General features: G+C 40.1%; 1 protein-coding gene across 2 annotated transcripts in view; it reads left to right on the top strand.

The window, feature by feature from the left end:
* The first annotated feature begins 1013 nt into the window (after window positions 1-1013).
* Window positions 1014-19200, top strand: part of DNAJC16 (DnaJ heat shock protein family (Hsp40) member C16) — a 28997-nt gene continuing 10810 nt past the window's right edge. Inside the window, exons 1-6 of one of the 2 annotated variants that reach the window (XM_045548652.1) lie at window positions 1014-1164; window positions 2989-3173; window positions 7731-7797; window positions 8973-9285; window positions 16160-16344; window positions 18427-18531. In XM_045548652.1, the coding sequence (XP_045404608.1) occupies window positions 3007-3173; window positions 7731-7797; window positions 8973-9285; window positions 16160-16344; window positions 18427-18531 (837 nt within the window). In that variant the 5' untranslated portion in view covers window positions 1014-1164; window positions 2989-3006. The remainder of the gene's footprint in view (window positions 1165-2988; window positions 3174-7730; window positions 7798-8972; window positions 9286-16159; window positions 16345-18426; window positions 18532-19200) is intronic. The other variant, XM_045548653.1, reaches the window with a different exon arrangement.

Here is a 19200-nt window from a genome sequence, read left to right as displayed (position 1 = left end):
AAAGGAAGTATTCTTCTCCCCACCCCTTTCCCCGTTTTACGGATGTAGACCCTGGGGCTCAGGGAACTTGTCTCTGTTAAAGGTCACACGCGTAGTAAGCGGAAGAGGCAGGCAGGATTCAAACCCGAGCCTGACTCTACAGTCAACACTCTTAACCTAAGAGTCCACCCTAGAATATAATCGCTTGAGCAGCAAAACTTCAACCTCATTCATTCATTTATTCTACAAATATTTATTAAGCCAGTATGTGCCAAAGTCAAACACAGAGAATACAGAGATGAACAAAACAGACAAAAATCCCTGCTTTTAGCTTACATTCCAGTGGGAGGAGTCAGGAGATAAATAACACAAATAACAAAAGATATGTTAGATAGTAATGAATGCAAGCGAGAAAAAAATAAAAACAAGGCAGGAAGCTCTTTCTTTATATCCCCAAGGGACATACCTCCTTGGCTCGAAGAAAGTTTACCTCATTCACCAGGGCCTTTTCCCTGTCCCCACCCCACCGCCCTCTCGGGTGCTTAAGGCAAGGCCTGGCACTCCCTTGGGCGGAGCTCTCGCTTTTCGGGAAACGGGATTAGGAGTCCTGATTCTAGGCCTCGGGCAAGTCCCTGCCCCTCTCTGGGCCTCGGCCTTCCCATCAATATACGGAGGAGTTGGAGGATCCCTAAGGTCCTTTCCAATGTGACGCTCTAGGAGACCCGCAATTGCTTCCCCATCCTAGCAACTGTCGCTAGACGAGGGCCATCTCCTAGCAGGCGTGGAAACCCCTCCCTGGATCGGGGAGGTCTTTCTGGCATCCCGTCATACATAGCGACTTCGCCTCGCTAGGAGGCACGTTTGGGCCTCTTTGGTCACAATCAACCCTTTGGCTCCAGCCAAAGAGCGCGCCTCGTTCCTATAGCAACCGCGCCAGGTCCACGCGCAGACGGCAAGTGGCAAGGGTCAAAACAGATGCGCAGAGTAGAAGCCATCGGCCTGATTGATCTGTGCCTTCGGTGCGCCGGACCTTTAAGTGTCACGTGACGCCCCTCCACCTCGTCTCCTCCCCGCCTCTTTCCCCTCCCCGGCCCCGGCGAGCGCTGGTGTGGACGGGGACCTCCCGGCCCAGCGGATTACCTGGAGCACGGACGCTGCAGCCGGTTGGGCAGGTGCCCTTTCCCGGTAACTCCTTCCCGGCGTGACGCGCGGAGCCGCCAACGCGGTGGAGCCGGGCAGGCTCAGGGATCTCCCGTCAATTTCTTGTCGTTCCCAGTCCCTGGTGGGCCCGGGGAGAACCAGGAGCCTACAGGGCCCGGCCCAGGGCTCTCGGGGGGCAGCCGGGGAGGGGGCGGTCTCCTGGAGGGTCGCGACCTCCGGCGGGAGCTCGAGGCGGGGCTCAAACTTAGAGTCGTCCCTGGGAGCCTCTACAAGGTCCCGGAGATGCAGCCCAGAGGGCGGGCAGCCTACCTGTTGGGCAGGTGGTTTCCTGCCCTGAAGCCAGCACCCTCGAGCTCCAGACTGTCAGCAAAAGAACTTCACAGCCCCTCGCCACTTGGGCCCCTCTAACTGGAGGGTACTGACACAGATGAATAAGGCAGTGATCCATACTGCATATTAGAAATAATAATAATAGCTACCACTTAATTGTTGACTCTGTGCTCAGTAAATCTTTTACATACATTTAATCCCCCATGCCGACCCTTCAAAATAGTATCATTCATTCCCATTTTATGAATGACACTGAGGTTTAGCATGTTTAAAGAACTTGCCCGAGGTCATAAAGTGGAGGACAAATACCAATCTTAGTCTGAATCCAAAGCGCTTGTGTTTAACCAGTAGCTACATAGCCTTCACGTTTTTTGTAGGACAGATATAGGTTGCCTTAACGAGGGAGAAACTTGTTTGTTTTAGGATTTGATTCTGCACGTATGCAGTCTAGACATTGATCATCAGATTAGTTAATTTGGGGGAGGCTCCTAAGAAGCGTTAAACTCCCACTTGTCAAAATCCACTGCTGTTACAGCTTTGTCCCTCTTGAGTCAGATGTCACGTTAACACTTGAACCTTAAAACTTTATTAATTTATAAAAAATCAAGATAAATGTAACCCTTGAAAAGACATTGTATGGTATAACAAAGATCATAATTCTGAAGGGTAAATGTCTACAATACTAGCATTACGTTGTTCACTAACCAGCCAGGATTGTTTCCAAAACCGGCCATAAATTCAGTGACTACACTCACCAGAGATGGAACTTAAACTTTTTAAGACCGTGCCTGTTCTCCAGTCTTTGCTATTAATTCTTCTTTACTTGGAAAACTAAATTTTTTTCTCACCACTCTTTCTTATCTGAGGTTTCTATTTATGATGATCCTATTACTAACAATTAAATTTAAGAGAAGCCTCTCATTTTCTTGTTTAAGCGGACATGGTGAGAAAGAATACAATTGAGGCATGCTAAGTCTTAACTACAGTTTTTTAAAAGTATTTCATATTTGAACTTATTTAACACCCAAACACCACAACTATCTCATTTTGTAGTTTAGCACATGACAAATCTTATAATTTTATGAGTTTATTTAACATGTATTCAGTGAATTATTCTTAAACCATTTATTTTGTGTAAACTATTATTATCAAAATAAATGAAATAGTGTATTTAAGATGTAGTCACCCTGATTACCCTATTTATGTTTTCCCATATTCACTTACTATTTCTGCATCTCATTCATTTTCAGTCATTTCTAAAGCTTTTCTAATCCAAGATTCTGGAGAGTTGCTGTTAATTCTTATTGTTCATTTTTGCACCCTATAATAGTTCTAATTTGTGATATTCAAAAGTAGTAGCAAGATTTTTTGTTTTAAAAGATATGCTCAAACAGCTTGACACTTTTCCTGCAAAATATCTGTTTTGTTTTTCATCTATATATCTTATATCTTTACCTAAAAAGCAAGACTGTCCAGGTTTCTGCCACTGAAACTTAATTGCCTCTTCAATCATTTCAGCTCTGGAAAGGAAGAGAAATGGAAGTGAAAAAGTTGAGCATTTCCTGGCAGTTCTTGATAGTTCTGGTTCTGATCCTGCAAATTCTGTCTGCGTTGGATTTTGACCCATACAGAATCCTAGGGGTCAGCCGAACAGCCAGTCAGGCTGATATTAAAAAGGCTTATAAGAAGCTCGCCCGGGAATGGTAGGTGAAACAAAAAAATAGAAGTTTAATATAAGCCAAGCAGTCTTAGTAGGGGAATGAAGCCTAAATTATGCTTAGCTTTTATTTGTCTCTGTTCTGTGTTTTCTGTATATATAATTTTTTATGTAGGAGAACTAATGTTCATATTCTATAATTTTTAGTGATAAGACCAAAACCTATGTTTACTCTAAAACTCCCTTACACAATTGCCTTAGGCCTGGCGTGGTGGCTCACACCTGTAATCCTAGCACTCTGGGAGTCAGAGCCAGGAGAATCGCTCGAGGTCAGGAGTTCAAGACCAGCCTGAGCAAGAGCAAGACCTCCGTCTCTACTAAAAAATAGAAAACAATTAACCAGACAACTAAAAATATAGAGAAAAATTTAGCCAGGCATGGTGGTGCATGCCTGTAGTCCCAGCTACTCAGGATGCTGAGGCAGTAGGATTGCTTGAGCTGAAGAATTTGAGATTGCTGTGAGCTAGGCTGACGCCACGGCACTCTAGCCTGGGCAACAGAGTGAGACTCTGTCTCCAAAAAAAAAAAAAAAAAAAATTGCCTTATATATTGTTAGCATATTTAATGTTCAAGTAGAAAGAGCTTTAATTTTTAAAAATGTAATCAACAATGGATAAACTATCCTTCCCATGATGTTATTCATAAAGTAACTCTTTATGAGTGTAATTGCTAAAGGGAACAATATACAATAGTGTTCTCTAAATTATTAATTTTTAAGCTTTAAAAAACAAAGTTTAGAATAAGAGGTTTTTGCCCTCAATTTAAAAAAATTCAGGAACCAAGTGCAGATGTCCCTTGGTATCTGTGGGGGATTGTTTCCAGGACCCCTGAGGACACCAAAATCCATGGATGCTCAAGTCCATATAAAATGGTGTAGCATTTGCATATAACCTATGCACATCCTCTGATATACTTTAAATCATTTCTAGATTACTTATAATACCTCATACAGTGGTGAATGCAATGTATATGGTTGTTATGCTATATTGTTTAAGGAATAGTGACCAAAAAAAAGTCTGCATGTTCAGCACAGATGCAGTGTATTTTAATATTTTCTGTCTGTGGTTGGTTGAATCCATAGATGGGGAACCCATAGATATGGTGGGCCAACTGTATGTTACTTTTTTAAAACTCTTCTAGAAGTCTGAGCACAGTGGCTCACACCTGTAATCCCAGCACTTTGGGAGGCTAAGTCAGGAGGATCACTTGAGAATCAAACCAGGAGTTTGAAACCAGCCTGGACAACAGAGTGAGACCCCTTTTCTACAAAAAATGTAGAAATTAGGTGGGCATGGTGGCACATGCCTGTAGTACCAGCTACTCAGAAGACTGAGACTGGAGGATCACTTGAGCCCAGGAATTCAAGGTTACAGTGAGCTATGATCAGGCCATTGTACTGCAATCTGGGTGACAGAGCGAGACCTTATCTCTAAAAAAAATAAACAAAAAATCTTAGAAAAAATTGTAATTTTTCCTGTAGTTAGCAGGATGGCAATAAATCTAAACTTACCTCGCCCAGCCAAAGTAAGGGTAGTTTAAAATACAATGTTTGGGGCCAGGCACAGTGGCTCCTGCCTATAATCCTAGCACTCTGGAAGGCCAAGGCAGGAGGATTGCTTGAGCTCATGAATTTGAGACCAGCCTGAGCAAGAGTGAGACCCCATCTCTACTAAACAAAAAAAAACAGAAAAAATATTAGCTGGGCAACTAAAAATACAAAAAATTAGCCGGGTATGGTGGTACATGCCTGTAGTCCCAGCTACTGGGGAGGCTGAGACAGGAGGATCACCTGAGCCCAGGAGTCTGAGATTGCTGTAAGCTAGGCTGATGCCACAGCACTGTAGCCCAGTCAACAGAGCAAGACTCTGTCTCAAAAAAAAAAAAATTATATATATATATATATATATATATATATATATATATATATATATAATGTTTTGAATAAATGTTTTAGACCATATTTATATCATGAGTACCCCAGAATTGGAAACTAAAAAAGCCAATCTCTAATTATGCAGGACCTCTTGCCAGGGACTCTTTACACCAAAGTTACTTTGTGTATCATTTCAGAGTCTTGCCTCTTTATGTTTAAAGCAAAATACATAAATCTGCAGTTAATTCATAAGGTAACATTCTTTTGGAAGTGTACAGCCTTTGACAATATTTTAAGAGCACAAATAACAGCTTGAATATGTGGGACCTATGAAAATGTATAGGTTTGACTTTTCTGTCTCCCAGAGCTGGAATGGGTGTTAGGATATTAATTAAATAAGTCATATGCTTTCTCTCCTTTAATTAGATTCTCTCTAGGAATAATTTATCACCATAGAAATATACCGAGTGTGTCATCCATTAAGAGTCTAAAGTTTTACTTTACTTTTGTAATTCTGCTGTGCTGTTATATTCTGCTCCTTGGGCCATGGCAATGCTTTACCACTTGGAATAGTTTAAGTTTCACTTCATAATCGTTTCATATGCTGAAAATAGCAGCGTTTCCCAGTTTGACTTTTCAGAGTGAGCTGTAGCAGGGGAAGTGGTTAATTGTAGAATTGGATCTATAGCTTTCCTCTATTATGTTATACTAATTGTTTCTTAGACTTAAGAATTTTTCCTTGCATGGCGAAACCATTTGAAATTACTTTTTTCTCTCAGGAAAACCATTTCTCTCCCAGTAACTAAGTTTTATCAAAGGTACTTTTCATTTGTCATCCACATTATCAAAATAACTCCTCCCACCCTAAGAAAAGCAAATTGATGTAACATGATCCAGTGACCTGAACAATAAATTATTAATAATTTTTCTAATTCTTTGTTGTATTACTTTTTCTTTATTTTTATTCCTTTAGGAATAACTGGACAGCCCATAGATACTAAGTACAATATTTTCTTCCTTTGAAATTTAAAGGTTGAGTATCATATTGCAGTTCATAACACAATTTAATATTTGCTGAAAATAGCATAGGATGCTACTTTCCTAGGGCTGAATTTATCCTTTTTTAAATGTTTCAACCTTGTAGTATCTTCTCACAATTAGGAAAATATTCCTTATAAGCTGAAACTGCCTTGTGGTTTCCTCCCTGTTCCTGAGCCCTGGCCTCTGTTTCAGGATCCGGGTTTTCTAACCCAGCTGCCCTCAAGCCTCTCTCTTTGGTTCAGTTTCTTAAAAAGCCCCTTCCTGCTCCTCTTTCTCTACAGAGTTCTATATGTTAGATCCTCATTTATATGATTACATAATTTTTACCCACTCAGCCTTTAGCCTAAGTTTGAATATTTTTTTTGTCATCCAGAAACATGCTTTAGAACCACCATCTTGTTTCCTTAAGTCATACTGTTTTCATTATACCTCTGAGATTTTCCCCCCACTAATATTTACAGAAAGGATTAAATGGTTAAGGAAGAAATGATGTCTAAATTCAGTAGTCAAGCATTTGAAGTTTCCTTATGTTTAGAGACGTCAGAATATGTTATAATTCATTCAAATACATTCCTGCTAGAATAAGTCTATCAAATTGTAGATTTCATTTTTATTCCAATGTATTTGGCACGTTTTTAGTAGTTATTTGCTTCCTAGTGGATTGTTTTTCTTTCCAGAACCTTAATCAGAGGAAATTTGCTAGAATTTAACAGAAGTGATTACATAGAGAATAAATTCTGTCATACAGAAGTCTCTTAATAAAGTGAACATTGAAAAATCAATCTGTACAAAACACTGATTTAGATCGTAGGAGTATCCAAGTAAACCTAGCCCCTTCTTTCCAGAACTTTAAAAGCCCCAAAGCTGTAACTGGTATAAAGACAAGATGATTAAAAAATAATATATGCCAGCAAGATGGGTACAGTTAATTGCCAGCTATATGTAATAGCAAATGTTGAAGATTTCATTCTAATATTAGTTGAAATAACTTTACATGGACTATAGACTTTTCTCACATCTTAAACATGTGGCCTTGAAATTATTATCTATTTATACGTAAAAGGTGATCACAGGCAGAATGGGATAAAATGAGTAATAATGAAAACTAAAATGTTCTAATTTGAAAGTCAGCAGCAAGATACTAATTGAAACATGATTGTTACTAAACAAATACACTCTCATCCTAAAACTGTTCCTTATGTCTACCTGTATTGTCTGAAGAAATACCTAGATCAATATCATTTTAACATTGAGATGAAATGCTGCCATTCTAGGAAAAGACATGGGTTCTTATGGATAAGTGATTTAGCCTTGAGCCAGCTTTAGCAGTGGTTGGGAGCAATGTAAAACATGCACAATCCCCACCTTCTCATTGAAATGCTGCAGTACTATCTGGTGCTTTGAAAATGTGCCCAGCTGCAATGTTTTGGGAAGAAATCACCTGTTTCAGAGTTTCATTTATTATAGTCATATAAAGCAACTGATTGCTTCTATGTTTATTTTAAGAAACTATCCTAACAAAATGGCCCTCCATTTCCTCTGATGTAGTGAACTGTGGGAGCAAGGATGTTAAATGACTGTGTGTAAAAAATCAAATCCATTCTCCCTACCTGCCCATTTGTGTTTCAGGCATCCTGACAAAAACAAAGATCCTGGAGCTGAAGACAAGTTCATTCAGATCAGCAAGGCTTATGAGGTAGTGTGTCAGACTGCGCTGCATCCATTAGTTGTTATAAAATATGCCTTAGGTGATCAGTTTTATAACGGTTTCTAAGAAAGTGCATGTTCCCCATGCCCTTGACACAGTTTCTAGGTGACAGTAGAGAGAACATATTTAGCCACATCCAATATGTTGAAACGAGTGCCTGAACACTTCAGCTCTTGAAAAAACTGGCCTATTTTAAAGACTTTAATTAGAATTGTAGAATTACCTTGAATATATGTCTATTGCCTTTTTGGAATTTACATTAAAGAATTCACCTATATTTATTAAACTGGCACAAGGTTAAAAACACATTTAAATGCAAGATTTTTGATAATTTTCCAACATGTCAGCCTAAGTAGGTTGGTCTGGAATATTCATGAAAGATAAGTCTGTGGCTTCCTGATTTGTGTAGGGTAATTCTCTTCAACAAAAAGTGCTTTAGCTCATAGAATGACATATCATCCTGAAACAGATTCTTGAATTTTAGACTTCAAAGCTATTTTTAAGTAAAACAAAAGCAACAGCATACAAGCTACTAGACTCAATTCTGTAGCTACTTTTTTGGTATTCACAGCTTTTCGTGTCTTGGTTTAAATTATTCCAGCCCATAAGGTCTGACCAAGTCAATTTTCTTGCAGTTGAGCCCTGGTGATCAACATTAAGTTTATTTGTTTTACTAAAGTGTTTCGTGTTGTGATAGCTCTAAATTAATGCCAAGATGAGCATGACAACTAAACAACTAAAATATTTTGGTCTTGAATTTTCTTTAATGTTTCTATCAAGAGAAAAGTGTCTTGGGCTGGGCATGGTGGCTCACGTCTATAATCCTAGCACTCTGGGAGGCCAAGGCAGGAGGATCACTTGAGGTCAGGAGTTCAAGACCAGCCTGAGAAAAGAGTAAGACCCCCGTCTCTAAAAAAGTAAAAAACAAAAAATTTTTTTAAAAAAAGAGAAGGATTTCTTGGTATGTTGAATGACTGACTGCATTTAGACTATCTAATCATGTCAGAATCTCTACATGTATTTTCTTCCTGTGTCTTCCAAGCTGCTTACAGAAAAGTCCTTTGGGTAAAACTTTTCTTTTTTAACTCTCCCTCATCTCATTTTATGAACCTCTTTTTTTGGTTGTTTTGATTTCTCTCTCTTTTTTTTTTTAATCTTTGTAGATTCTTTCCAATGAAGAGAAGAGAGCACATTATGATCACTATGGAGCTGCTGGAGAGAGCCAGGGCTACCGCTTCCGCCATTTCCATAAAAATTTTTATTTCGATGAATCTTTTTTTAACTTCCCGTTTAATTCTGAGCGGCGGGACTCCATTGATGAAAAGTATTTACTGTACTTTTCCCATTATGTGAATGAAGTGGTTCCAGATAGCTTCAGAAAACCCTACCTCATTAAGATCACCTCGGATTGGTGCTTTAGCTGTATCCATATCGAGCCTGTTTGGAAAGAAGTAGTTCAAGAACTGGAAGGCTTGGGTAAGATCATTTTGTTCACTGGAAGATGTTTATATAAGAAAAGATGACTTTTATGTCTCTTGAATTGTATGGGATATTGGAGGAAAGGAGTCGTTAATGTGATTTCTTTTCACAAGCTCATGGTGATTTCTAGGGACATATTTTCAATTATGTATAAGCCACTTTCATTTTGCATCACTAATTTGAGCTTTATCACTATAGTCTCCTAATATCAAGCTGGGAGCCTAATACATAGGAGAAACTTAATAATTACTGGTTGAACAAAGCACCCCTCAGGCATCAATTTTAATGCAGATAATACTATCGTGTTTGTCATTTCACTGTGTGTATTAGTTTGCTAGGGCTGCCATAAGAATATAAGGTAGACTGGGTAGCTCAAACAATAGAGATTTATTTTCTCACAATTCTAGAGGCCAGAAGTCCAAGGTCAAGATATTAATAGGTTTGCTTTCTTCTGAGGCCTCTGCTCCTGGCTTTCAGATGGCCAACTTCTCAGTGTGTATTCACATGGCCATCTCTCTTTGCATCTGGTATCTCTTTTGGTGTCCTTGCCTTTTATAAGGACCCCAGGCATATTGGATTAGGGCCCACACTGGTGACTCCATTTTAACTTAGCTACTTCTTTAAAGTCCCTATCTTAGCTCAGTCTATAATTCTAGTAAGTCAGAACTCAAAATGATAAGAATGGCTGAGGGAGCTGAACTTCATGGTACAGTATGTAATAAGGCCAAGAAGAGTTTTTACAGAGGAGTAATTGAATCAGATCTATGCTTTAGAAAGCTGACTGGTAAAGCTGTGTGAAGGACAGATTGAAGAAGCTGAGAGGTTACCAGCCCTGGCGAGACAGCAACCAGCGGCCAGAACTAGGGCAGTGGGAATAGAGAGAGGGGTAGGATCATGGAGGGATCATGGAACCTGGGGGCACCTGTCTCCTGGAACCATTTGAACGTGAGAAATGAGGGAAAGGATAGAGGGACTACGACAGTCTGCATTTTGATCTGAGCTCCTGGTGGGCAAGGAATACAGAAGGGAAGAGTTGAATTCAGGGAGAAGTGGTTGGAAATAACAACTTCAGTTTGAACATTCAATGTGAAACAATACAGACGTAATAATAATAGCTTATATTTATTGAGAGTTTACCATATGCCAAGTACCATTTTAAGTATCACTTCATATTACACAACAACCCTATGAGACAGGTGCCATTGCCATCCCTCTTTTACAGGTACTTAGCTCACCTCTGGTACCTCATCCAAGGTCACAGTTGGTGTTTGGCAGTTTGGGGACTTAAACCGAGGTAGTCTGGCTCTGCAGTTTCATAGCCATGGTGCTATACTGCCTTTCAGTGTCCTTGAATTGCTGATTGAAGATCTTGCCATTCTTTTTAGTTGTTATGCTATATAATTCTCGTAAGTCAGGACTCAAAATGATAAGGGTAGAAGAAGCTGGAAGTAGCATCCGTAGAATTAATATTTGCTGAGTATTTTATGCGTTCCCTACCCCACTCCCCAAATCCCATGGATTGCCTCAACCTGGACAGTAGGCTGTGGCTAAATGTATTAGATTAATTTGCTTAATAGGCCATTTTTAGAGATTAGCTGAGTGGTCTGAGGAAGCTCGCACATAATCTCAGAATAACATGGAACACCTGACTTGCAGTATATAAAAGAAAGAACAGTTCCACCTGGAGGAAAAATGTTGCACCTATTTGAGTGGAATCTACAGTCACACAATCTGGTAATAACTAGTGTGCAAAAGCATCCGATATAGATGCTTTTATAGACAAGTGTGCTTTCCATTTCAAGGAGGGAAATAGTCAGCACTGTCCCTGCTTGAGTAGCTCACCATTTAGTTGAAGAGAAAACACGTACGTAAAGAATTAACACCACCCTGACATTTGCAGGTTTGGAATAACATAGTGCAGAAGGAGTAAGCACAGGGTGACAAGAAATCCATTGCATATTCTTACTTAAAACTTTTTTCTTTATCAACTTTCATGTACCAGTTACTGTGTTAGATACTAAAGGATATATGATAATAATTTTTATTGAGCATTGCAGTTCCCTTGCATTCAGGGGGTTTTGTATGGACTATCTTTATCCCCACAGCAACCCAATGCAGGAGTGACTGTTATCCCCATACTATAGATGAAGAAACTGAGGAAGACTAAGGGACTAATCCAAGGTTACATTTCTCTTAAGCAGCAGTGTGGGGCATAGACCCAGGAGTTTAATTCTCTTAAACACTGCTCTATAAGCCAGGTGTAGTGGTGCATGCCTGTAGTCCCAGCTATGTAGGAGGCTGAGGTGGGACGATTGCTTAAGCCCAGGAGTTCAAGGCTGCAGTGAGCTATGATCACTCCACTGCCCTCCAGTCTGGGTGACAGAGCAAGACCCCATCTCTGAAAAAAAAAAAAACAAAAAAACACCACACTGCTTCAGAAATAAGTAAATCCTGATCCTTATGCCCAGGAAACTCAAATAAGAAACACATTTAAATCATCGCAGCACACTTAGGGCTTGCTGGGAGGTCTACCAGAGTGTCAGGGAGGTTGAGCAGCGTCTTGAAATCAAATATCATCTTATGGAAACTCAATTTGGATGATCAAGAGGTGATTATTCACCATGACTTATTATTTAAAAAGAAAGAATAAGGGCCAGGCACAGTGGCTCACACCTCTGATCCCAGCACTTTGGGAGGCTGAGGCAGGAGGATTGCTTGAGGCCAGGTGTTTAAGACTAGCCTGGACAACATAGTGAGACCCATCTCTACAAAAAAAAAATTAGCTTGGCATGGTAGCATGCACCTGTAGTCCAGCTACTCAGGAGGTTGGGGTGGGAGGGTCTCTTGAGCCCAGGAGTTCAAGGCTGCAGTGAGCTATTACTGCACCATGGCGTTCCAGCCTAGGTGACAGAGCAAGACCTTGTCTATAAAAAAATAATAATAAAACAAAAATAATCTGAAAAGAAAGAATAATTCCTATCTTTCAAGGATTTGAGAAGTATGTAAAAAATCTCATACTGTGTAGGAAAAGAATCTGCCTTGATATTGGTCAAAATATGTATTTTTTTCTGCTTTAGCTCTGTGTTCTTTTTTTTTTTTTTTTTTTGAGACAGAGTCTCACTCTCTTGCCCAGGCTAGAGTGCCATGCCTGGCATCAGCCTAGCTCACAGCAACCTCAAACTCCTGGGCTCAAGCGATCCTCCTGCCTCAGCCTCCCGAGTAGTTGGGACTACGGGCATGCACCACCATGCCCGGCTAATTTTTTCTATATGTATCTTTAGTTGTCCGTATAATTTCTTTCTATTTTTTTAGTAGAGACAGGGTCTCGCTCTTGCTCAGGCTGGTCTGGAACTCCTGAGCTCAAACAATCCACCCGCCTCGGCCTCCCAGAGTGCTAGGATTACAGGCGTGAGCCACCGGACCTGGCCAGCTCTGTGTTCTTGATTTTGTTTTATTTCACATCATTTGGCATTTTTGTAATTTGTTTATTAATAGGTTTGAATTTAGCCAGATTTGACAGTGGCATGTTCTTCCAGTTGGCTCTGTGCCATCCCTTAAGGTATATTCAAAGGTGGAGAGAAAATAAAGGCGTATGTGCTACTGGAGGGAAAAAGAAGGAATTTCCTTAAAAGATGAAATACGTTACGTGTTTGTAATTGCACAATGACAGCAAATATAATAGGCACCTCAAACTACTGGCCTGATGTTTGGTACTGCACAGGAAGAAGGCCTTCTCACAGCCTCAAAAAGAGGAGAAAATGTAGTGTTTTTAATTCCCCAGGACATGCAAATTAGCCAAAACATTGATTCATATAAAAATCAAGTCATGTTTGTGAAAAAAGTCACATGTGCTTTGGCTGGCTTTTGAATGTGCTCCTCGGGTTCACTTGGGTTTCTGGGCACGTCTGTCTGTTATCTAGCCAGGTCATGAGAATGATTTCACTCGCTGTTGGCCTAGCTAAGCTTGCTTATGAATCCTGAACTTTGGAGTGTAGAGAATTTCAAAACAGGAGGAGGCTGGAAACTGTGGTGTTCACTGTGACTCAGAACTTAAGTTATTACCTGTTATCATGGTCATTTCCCAGCCTACATCTCAGGGAGAAAACAGTGCTGCCAACTTTTCTTACTCTTCTTTCCCAGCTAGGAAAGGGGGTTGGCAGAATCTTAAAAAAATCTGGGCTTCTTTTTATACTCTTTTTTTTCTCTTAGAGATGGAGTCTCGCCATGTTGCCCAGGCTAGAGTGCAATGGCCTGTCACAGGCATGATTATAACACTACAGCCTCAAACTCCTGGGCTCAGGTGATCCTCCTGAGTAGCTGGGACCACAGGCACACGTCCTTATACTCTTAACACGTTGACTGCTACACAAAAAAATCAGAAATTTTTCCTTGGGGACCCAGTGTTTTATTACGAAAATAGAATAAAAACTTTGAGTGTAATTTAAAGGTAAACATAAACAGAAAAATGAAATTTATTGACTTCTATTCATTTAATCCACGTTTTTAGAATTAAGTTGATAATATTCATTGTAACAATAAGAACATCAACACGTAAGATTTTATATATGCTTCACGCAGCCCCGGGGTCAAAAGTAGAGTGAGTTAAAAACAACTCTCATGGCAGTTAATGTGTTAAATATTTTCCTTTTCAGGGAGAAAAATACTACAAATTTAAAACATCAAACATCTATTATCATTCTTTATTCTATTCTTTATGATAGTCAGTATATAAGGAGAGAAGTTAGAAATGGGATGATGATAGTAAGAATTGAAGTCCTCTGTAGAAGTGAGCCAAGAACATAGCCTGAATAGATTTGGATACACCTGCATTTAATGAAGGGGATGTACGTAAGCCTGAGAATTCAAAAGTCATTTAAAAAAGATGAAACTGGCCAGGCACAGTGGCTCACGCCTGTAATCCTAGCACTCTGGGAGGCTGAGGCGTGGTGGATCGCTCGAGGTCAGGAGTTCAAGACCAGCCTGAGCAAGAGCGAGACCCCGTCTCTACTAAAAATAGAAAGAAATTATCTGGCCAACTAAAAATGTACATAGAAAAAATTAGCCGGGCATGGTGGCGCATGCCTGTAGTCCCAGCTACTCGGGAGGCTGAGGCAGGAGGATTGCTTGAGCCCAGGAGTTTGAGGTTGCTGTGAGCTAGGCTGACGCCACGGCACTCACTCTAGCCTGGGCAACACAGCGAGACTCTGTCTCAAAAAAAAAAAAAAAAATGAAACCTAATCACTTGTATTCTGTTTTAACTGGAAGAAAAAGCTATATTTGTGGAAGCCTGGGAAAAAGTGGGGAAAGGAGGCCAGCAGGAGAGAGAGTTGGTCCTTGTTTATCCCGCTGTGCGCAGGAAGGCCAGTGAGCCTATGGGAGGGTAAAATCCCACCCACTAAGAGATAGTCTCTGTGTCAGACTTCACCACAGTCCGGATGAAATGATACTTAATAATAATAGCTGTGACTAATTAGGCACCTACTATATTCCAGGCTGTGGGTTAGGTTCTTTTTTATAGTACATCATTTAATCCTCATAACTCATCTGCATGTCATGAATAAAGAAACCGGGGCTCAGCGAGGTTAAATGACTTGCCTCACATTACACAGCTGATGGGTAGCAGAGCTGAGATTTGAATCTGGGTCTGTCCGACCTCAAACACTTTGCTTGATTCATTTATTTGTTCAAAAAAAAAAAAATGTCTGGGCACAGTGCATGCAACTGTAATCTCAGCTACTCGAGAGCCTGAGGCAGGAGGGCTGCTTGAGCCCAGTAGTACGAGGTCAGCCTGGGAAACATGGAGGCCCCCATCTCTAAAGAAATAAGAATAATAAAGAGTGGCAGCTAAGTGCCAGGAACTGTTCTGCCCTTGGGGAGCTTATGTTCTAGTGAGGGGAGACAAAGAAAGAAAGAAAATATTTAATCTGCCAAATGGTGATACATCGTGATAAAGCAGAGGTGGTTACTAGGAAACACAAGGGAGAGAAGCTGCAGTTTTAAATTGGGCTGACAAGGACGGTCTTGCTGAAAAGGCAGCCCGCAGGGGGTGAGAGAATGAGCCTCCTTGATAAAGAAGAGTAGCGTGAACAGGAGGTGCAGAAGAGCTCTTCCGTTTTCCTTTGCTCTCCCATGGCTGTCTACGACTCCTGCCCTGATTCTAGGCTGGTTTCTTATTTGGGTTTTTTATTTCTTATTTGTTGATACCCTTAAGAAAACATATACTAGAAAGGCATATTTCCCAGGATAGGTTAATAAATTGGCCTCTGATCTATGTAGCAATCTCTGGTAAGGTCATTTAGGGTAAGTCAGTCTCTAAGAAACTGAACATAACCCAGGACCTAAGTGGTCATGGCAGTCAGCTGGGACTGGGCTCAGATCTTGGTTCCACTGCACACTAACTGTCACACCAGGTGAGTTTTCTCCCAGCATCAGTTTCCTCATCTATAAAGCCAGTGATATTTACTATGCAATGTGGTCACAAGTATGAAAAGTGATGATATAAAAGATATAATATGTGTTGGACTCTTAAGGTGTCTATAGATTTTTGTTTCTTTATGAATAGGAATGCTCTTACAGACTGCTCATTTTTCTTTTGAAGTGTTTCCTCATGATCTACTCCCAAAATTAGAAATAGTGGGCTAAAAGCTATAAAGATTTGTAATTCTTCTTAAATAGTACCAGATTGCTCTGCAGAAAAACTGAACTGATCTAGAATTCCAGCAGTGGAAGAATGCTAGACAGTCTTTAGGAAAGATGACTCTTCCTACTGGGTCAGGATTTTAATTTCACACCAAAAAATTACTTATTAGCATTTCTTCCAACTGCCATGATGACATAAACAGGCTTCATGTAGACCTCCCCTACTTTTCAGGTGTAGGAATCGGCGTGGTCCATGCTGGGTATGAGAAACGCCTGGCCCATCACCTGGGAGCACACAGCACACCCTCTATCCTAGGAATCATTAATGGGAAAGTGTCCTTCTTCCACAATGCAGTTGTTCGGGAGAACCTGCGACAATTTGTAGAAAGTCTTCTTCCAGGGAACTTGGTGGAGAAAGTAAGTATCTATCTAGAACATGGCTGAGAAGTAGCTTAAGAGGTACCTGGGTCTGCTAATTGGGAGTTTATCTGTGGTTCTCTCAGACATGAGTTTCATTTTGAGCAGGGCAAGACATATCAATGAATTACTCAAACCAAATCATTTAAATGAAATCTATAGGAGACTAAAATTAAAACATGAACAACAAAACTAAAAGAATTAATTCCTATTAATAACCGTCTTATAGATTTTACATTGTCATAGGAATCTGAGCCTAAAATGACAGTGAGTATTTTCTAAACAACCAAAAAAATTAGATCACATAGTAGGATAAAGGATTTCTTTCCAGTTTATGAATTTGTTCATGTAAAGGTATTTGTCTTATGAAAATATTCAAATTAAATTATGCTTGGTTATATATTTAATGATCATATCTATAAAATGCCAGATTGCATAAAAGCAATTATTTTTGGAGTAACTTTAGAAGCTTATAGTGACCCAACAATATGAGTGAATTTCACCAAGAAAAGTTTGAGCTAAAAAAACCAAACACAGAGTTCATACTAGTTTATGGTTTTTATATTTAAGCACCTAATTTTTTCCCCAGTATCTTAGTGCAGGGATCAAAGTAACTAGGAAAGGACTCTCATTCTTTTACCAATATCAGGGAAAACAAACGTAGAAAAATTTCTATCTTATTTCTACATGTGCTATTCATAGATTGTCCTGCTGGGATCATTATCCACAGAAGAAATATTTGTTGGAGTAAGCTTAAAAAGTCAGAGAGTATTGTGGCTTCCTAAAAGATGATAGGTTGTCCTGATGGTCCTCAAACATATAAAATGGCCTATTCTGTGCCAGGCACAGAATAACATGAGTGTTGAGGACACTTTTCAAGCAGCTCCTAAGCTAAGTAGGTGGTTGTTTCTATCCATTATGTTGGAGCCCGTCGTATCGAGTTGGCAGAAATGACCCCTGTACTGAGTTTGCCAGGTAGAGGGAGAGAATGAGGGAATGAGTTGTGGGCAAGCAGAGGTCTGGAGACATGAAAAAGCCTGCCTTGTGTGAAGTCGTCATTGGTGAGCAGGAGAGGATGAGGTTAGAGGGGTTAGCAGGAATCTCACTGGGAGACCCTCAGAGCACCTCCATGCCCCTTTAAGGAACTTGGCCTTGGCCTGCAGGTGATGGAGCCATTGTAGAGATTGCAGCAGAGGAGTGAAATGATCAGATTTGGGTTTTATATAAATCATTCTGGATGCTATGTGGAAAGATAAACTTTTCTGAACTATGAAAAATTTCTAGCTAGAGATCTACTTGATTCATGTTTGTAATTTATTCTTTCAAAAGGGATATTTTAAGATACAAACAGGGAAAAAGTAACAATTCAGTTGGCAGTAAATGAAATTATGTAAGGTATAGATGGGGTGGACCTTATTTTTATTTAAGCCATTTAAAAAGGGCAAGTATTGCATTATCTTCTGCAGCCTAGTAGATTAAGAGGTGTACTCTAGGCTGTGTGAGGTGGATCACGTCTGTAATCCCAGCACTTTGGGTAGCTGAGATGGGAGGATCACTTGAGGCCAGGAGTTCAAGACCAGCCTGGGCAACACAGCAAGACCCTGTCTCTAAAAAAAATAGAAAAATTAGTGGGACATGGTGCCAGGTACCTGTAGTCCCAGCTACCTAGGAGACAGGAGAATTGCTTGAGCCCATGACAGGAGTTTGAGGCTGCAGTGAGCTATGATGACACCACTGCACTCTAGCAAGGTGACAGAGTGAGACCCCGTCTCAAAAAAAAAAAAAAAGAAGTGTACTCTATAATTAAGCCAGAACCAACTTTTGGAAGCTCAGTTTTTATAATATGGTCAGTAATTATTTCAGACATGGTTATGATTTCAATGTATAAGAATTGATACCAATGAAAATATGAAATAAGTATATTTTAGTAGCTTTAGTCAAATGAAGACAGAAAGATTAGTTGTCTGCATTTTTTATTTTTTATAAACAATTTTTATGCATATCTGATTTATCTCCTGACTGGAGTATAATACCATTGTTAAAAATTAAATATTGAGACTAACATTCTGTTTTCAATTTAAGGTTACAAATAAAAATTATGTCCAGTTCCTCTCTGGCTGGCAACAGGAGAATAAACCTCATGTCCTTCTATTTGACCAAACACCCGTTGTGCCACTGCCATACAAGGTATTGTCTATGCTGTCATAATGTTTTCATTTTGTGTGTGTGTGGAAAGTCGTCTCTGAATTGGAACTTCTAGCCTGTTTGTCCTTTTTGTAAGTAATAATTTATTCCATGAGAAGTGTTTGAAGACCACAAGTTTTACTTAACCACCATACACTGAGCGCCTACTGATGCTGGTTACTGTGCTAGTGCTTTCCATGTATATATCACTTAATCCTGGGAAGAACCAAGTGATAGAGATATTATCCGTATTTCATAGACCAAGATACTGAGGCTTAGAGTGGTCATATAACCTACCCAGGGTCTCACTACAGCGTGGTGAGTATGCGATTTCCATTTGAACCTGTCTGACTCCAAACCTGCCCTCTGAATGATGTCCTCTACTACACTTCACCACACCTCTTGACATTCCTATGGCATGAGATGGGAGAGGAAGGTTTCCTGGCCATTGGCATGGTCACTGCCATCTTACCCAATTGGGGGTACCAGTAATTCCCCGAGCCCATGCCTCCCACCTAGTACAGATGTCAATAAGGTGATCATTTTGCTTTATCTGTGCAAAAAAGAAATATTTGTATTTACCTTGTTGGTACAGTTTTTGCGCATGGAACATCATAGAATCCCTGGAAGCCCACAGCGTGTGAAAGGTCTAGTGGAGCTGTATGTGCTGGC

This window comes from Lemur catta, chromosome 3, assembly GCF_020740605.2.
Source record: "Lemur catta isolate mLemCat1 chromosome 3, mLemCat1.pri, whole genome shotgun sequence".
Classification (NCBI taxonomy): domain Eukaryota; kingdom Metazoa; phylum Chordata; class Mammalia; order Primates; family Lemuridae; genus Lemur; species Lemur catta.
Note: the sequence above shows the minus strand (reverse complement) of the source record. Positions and strands in the feature narration are given on the sequence as shown.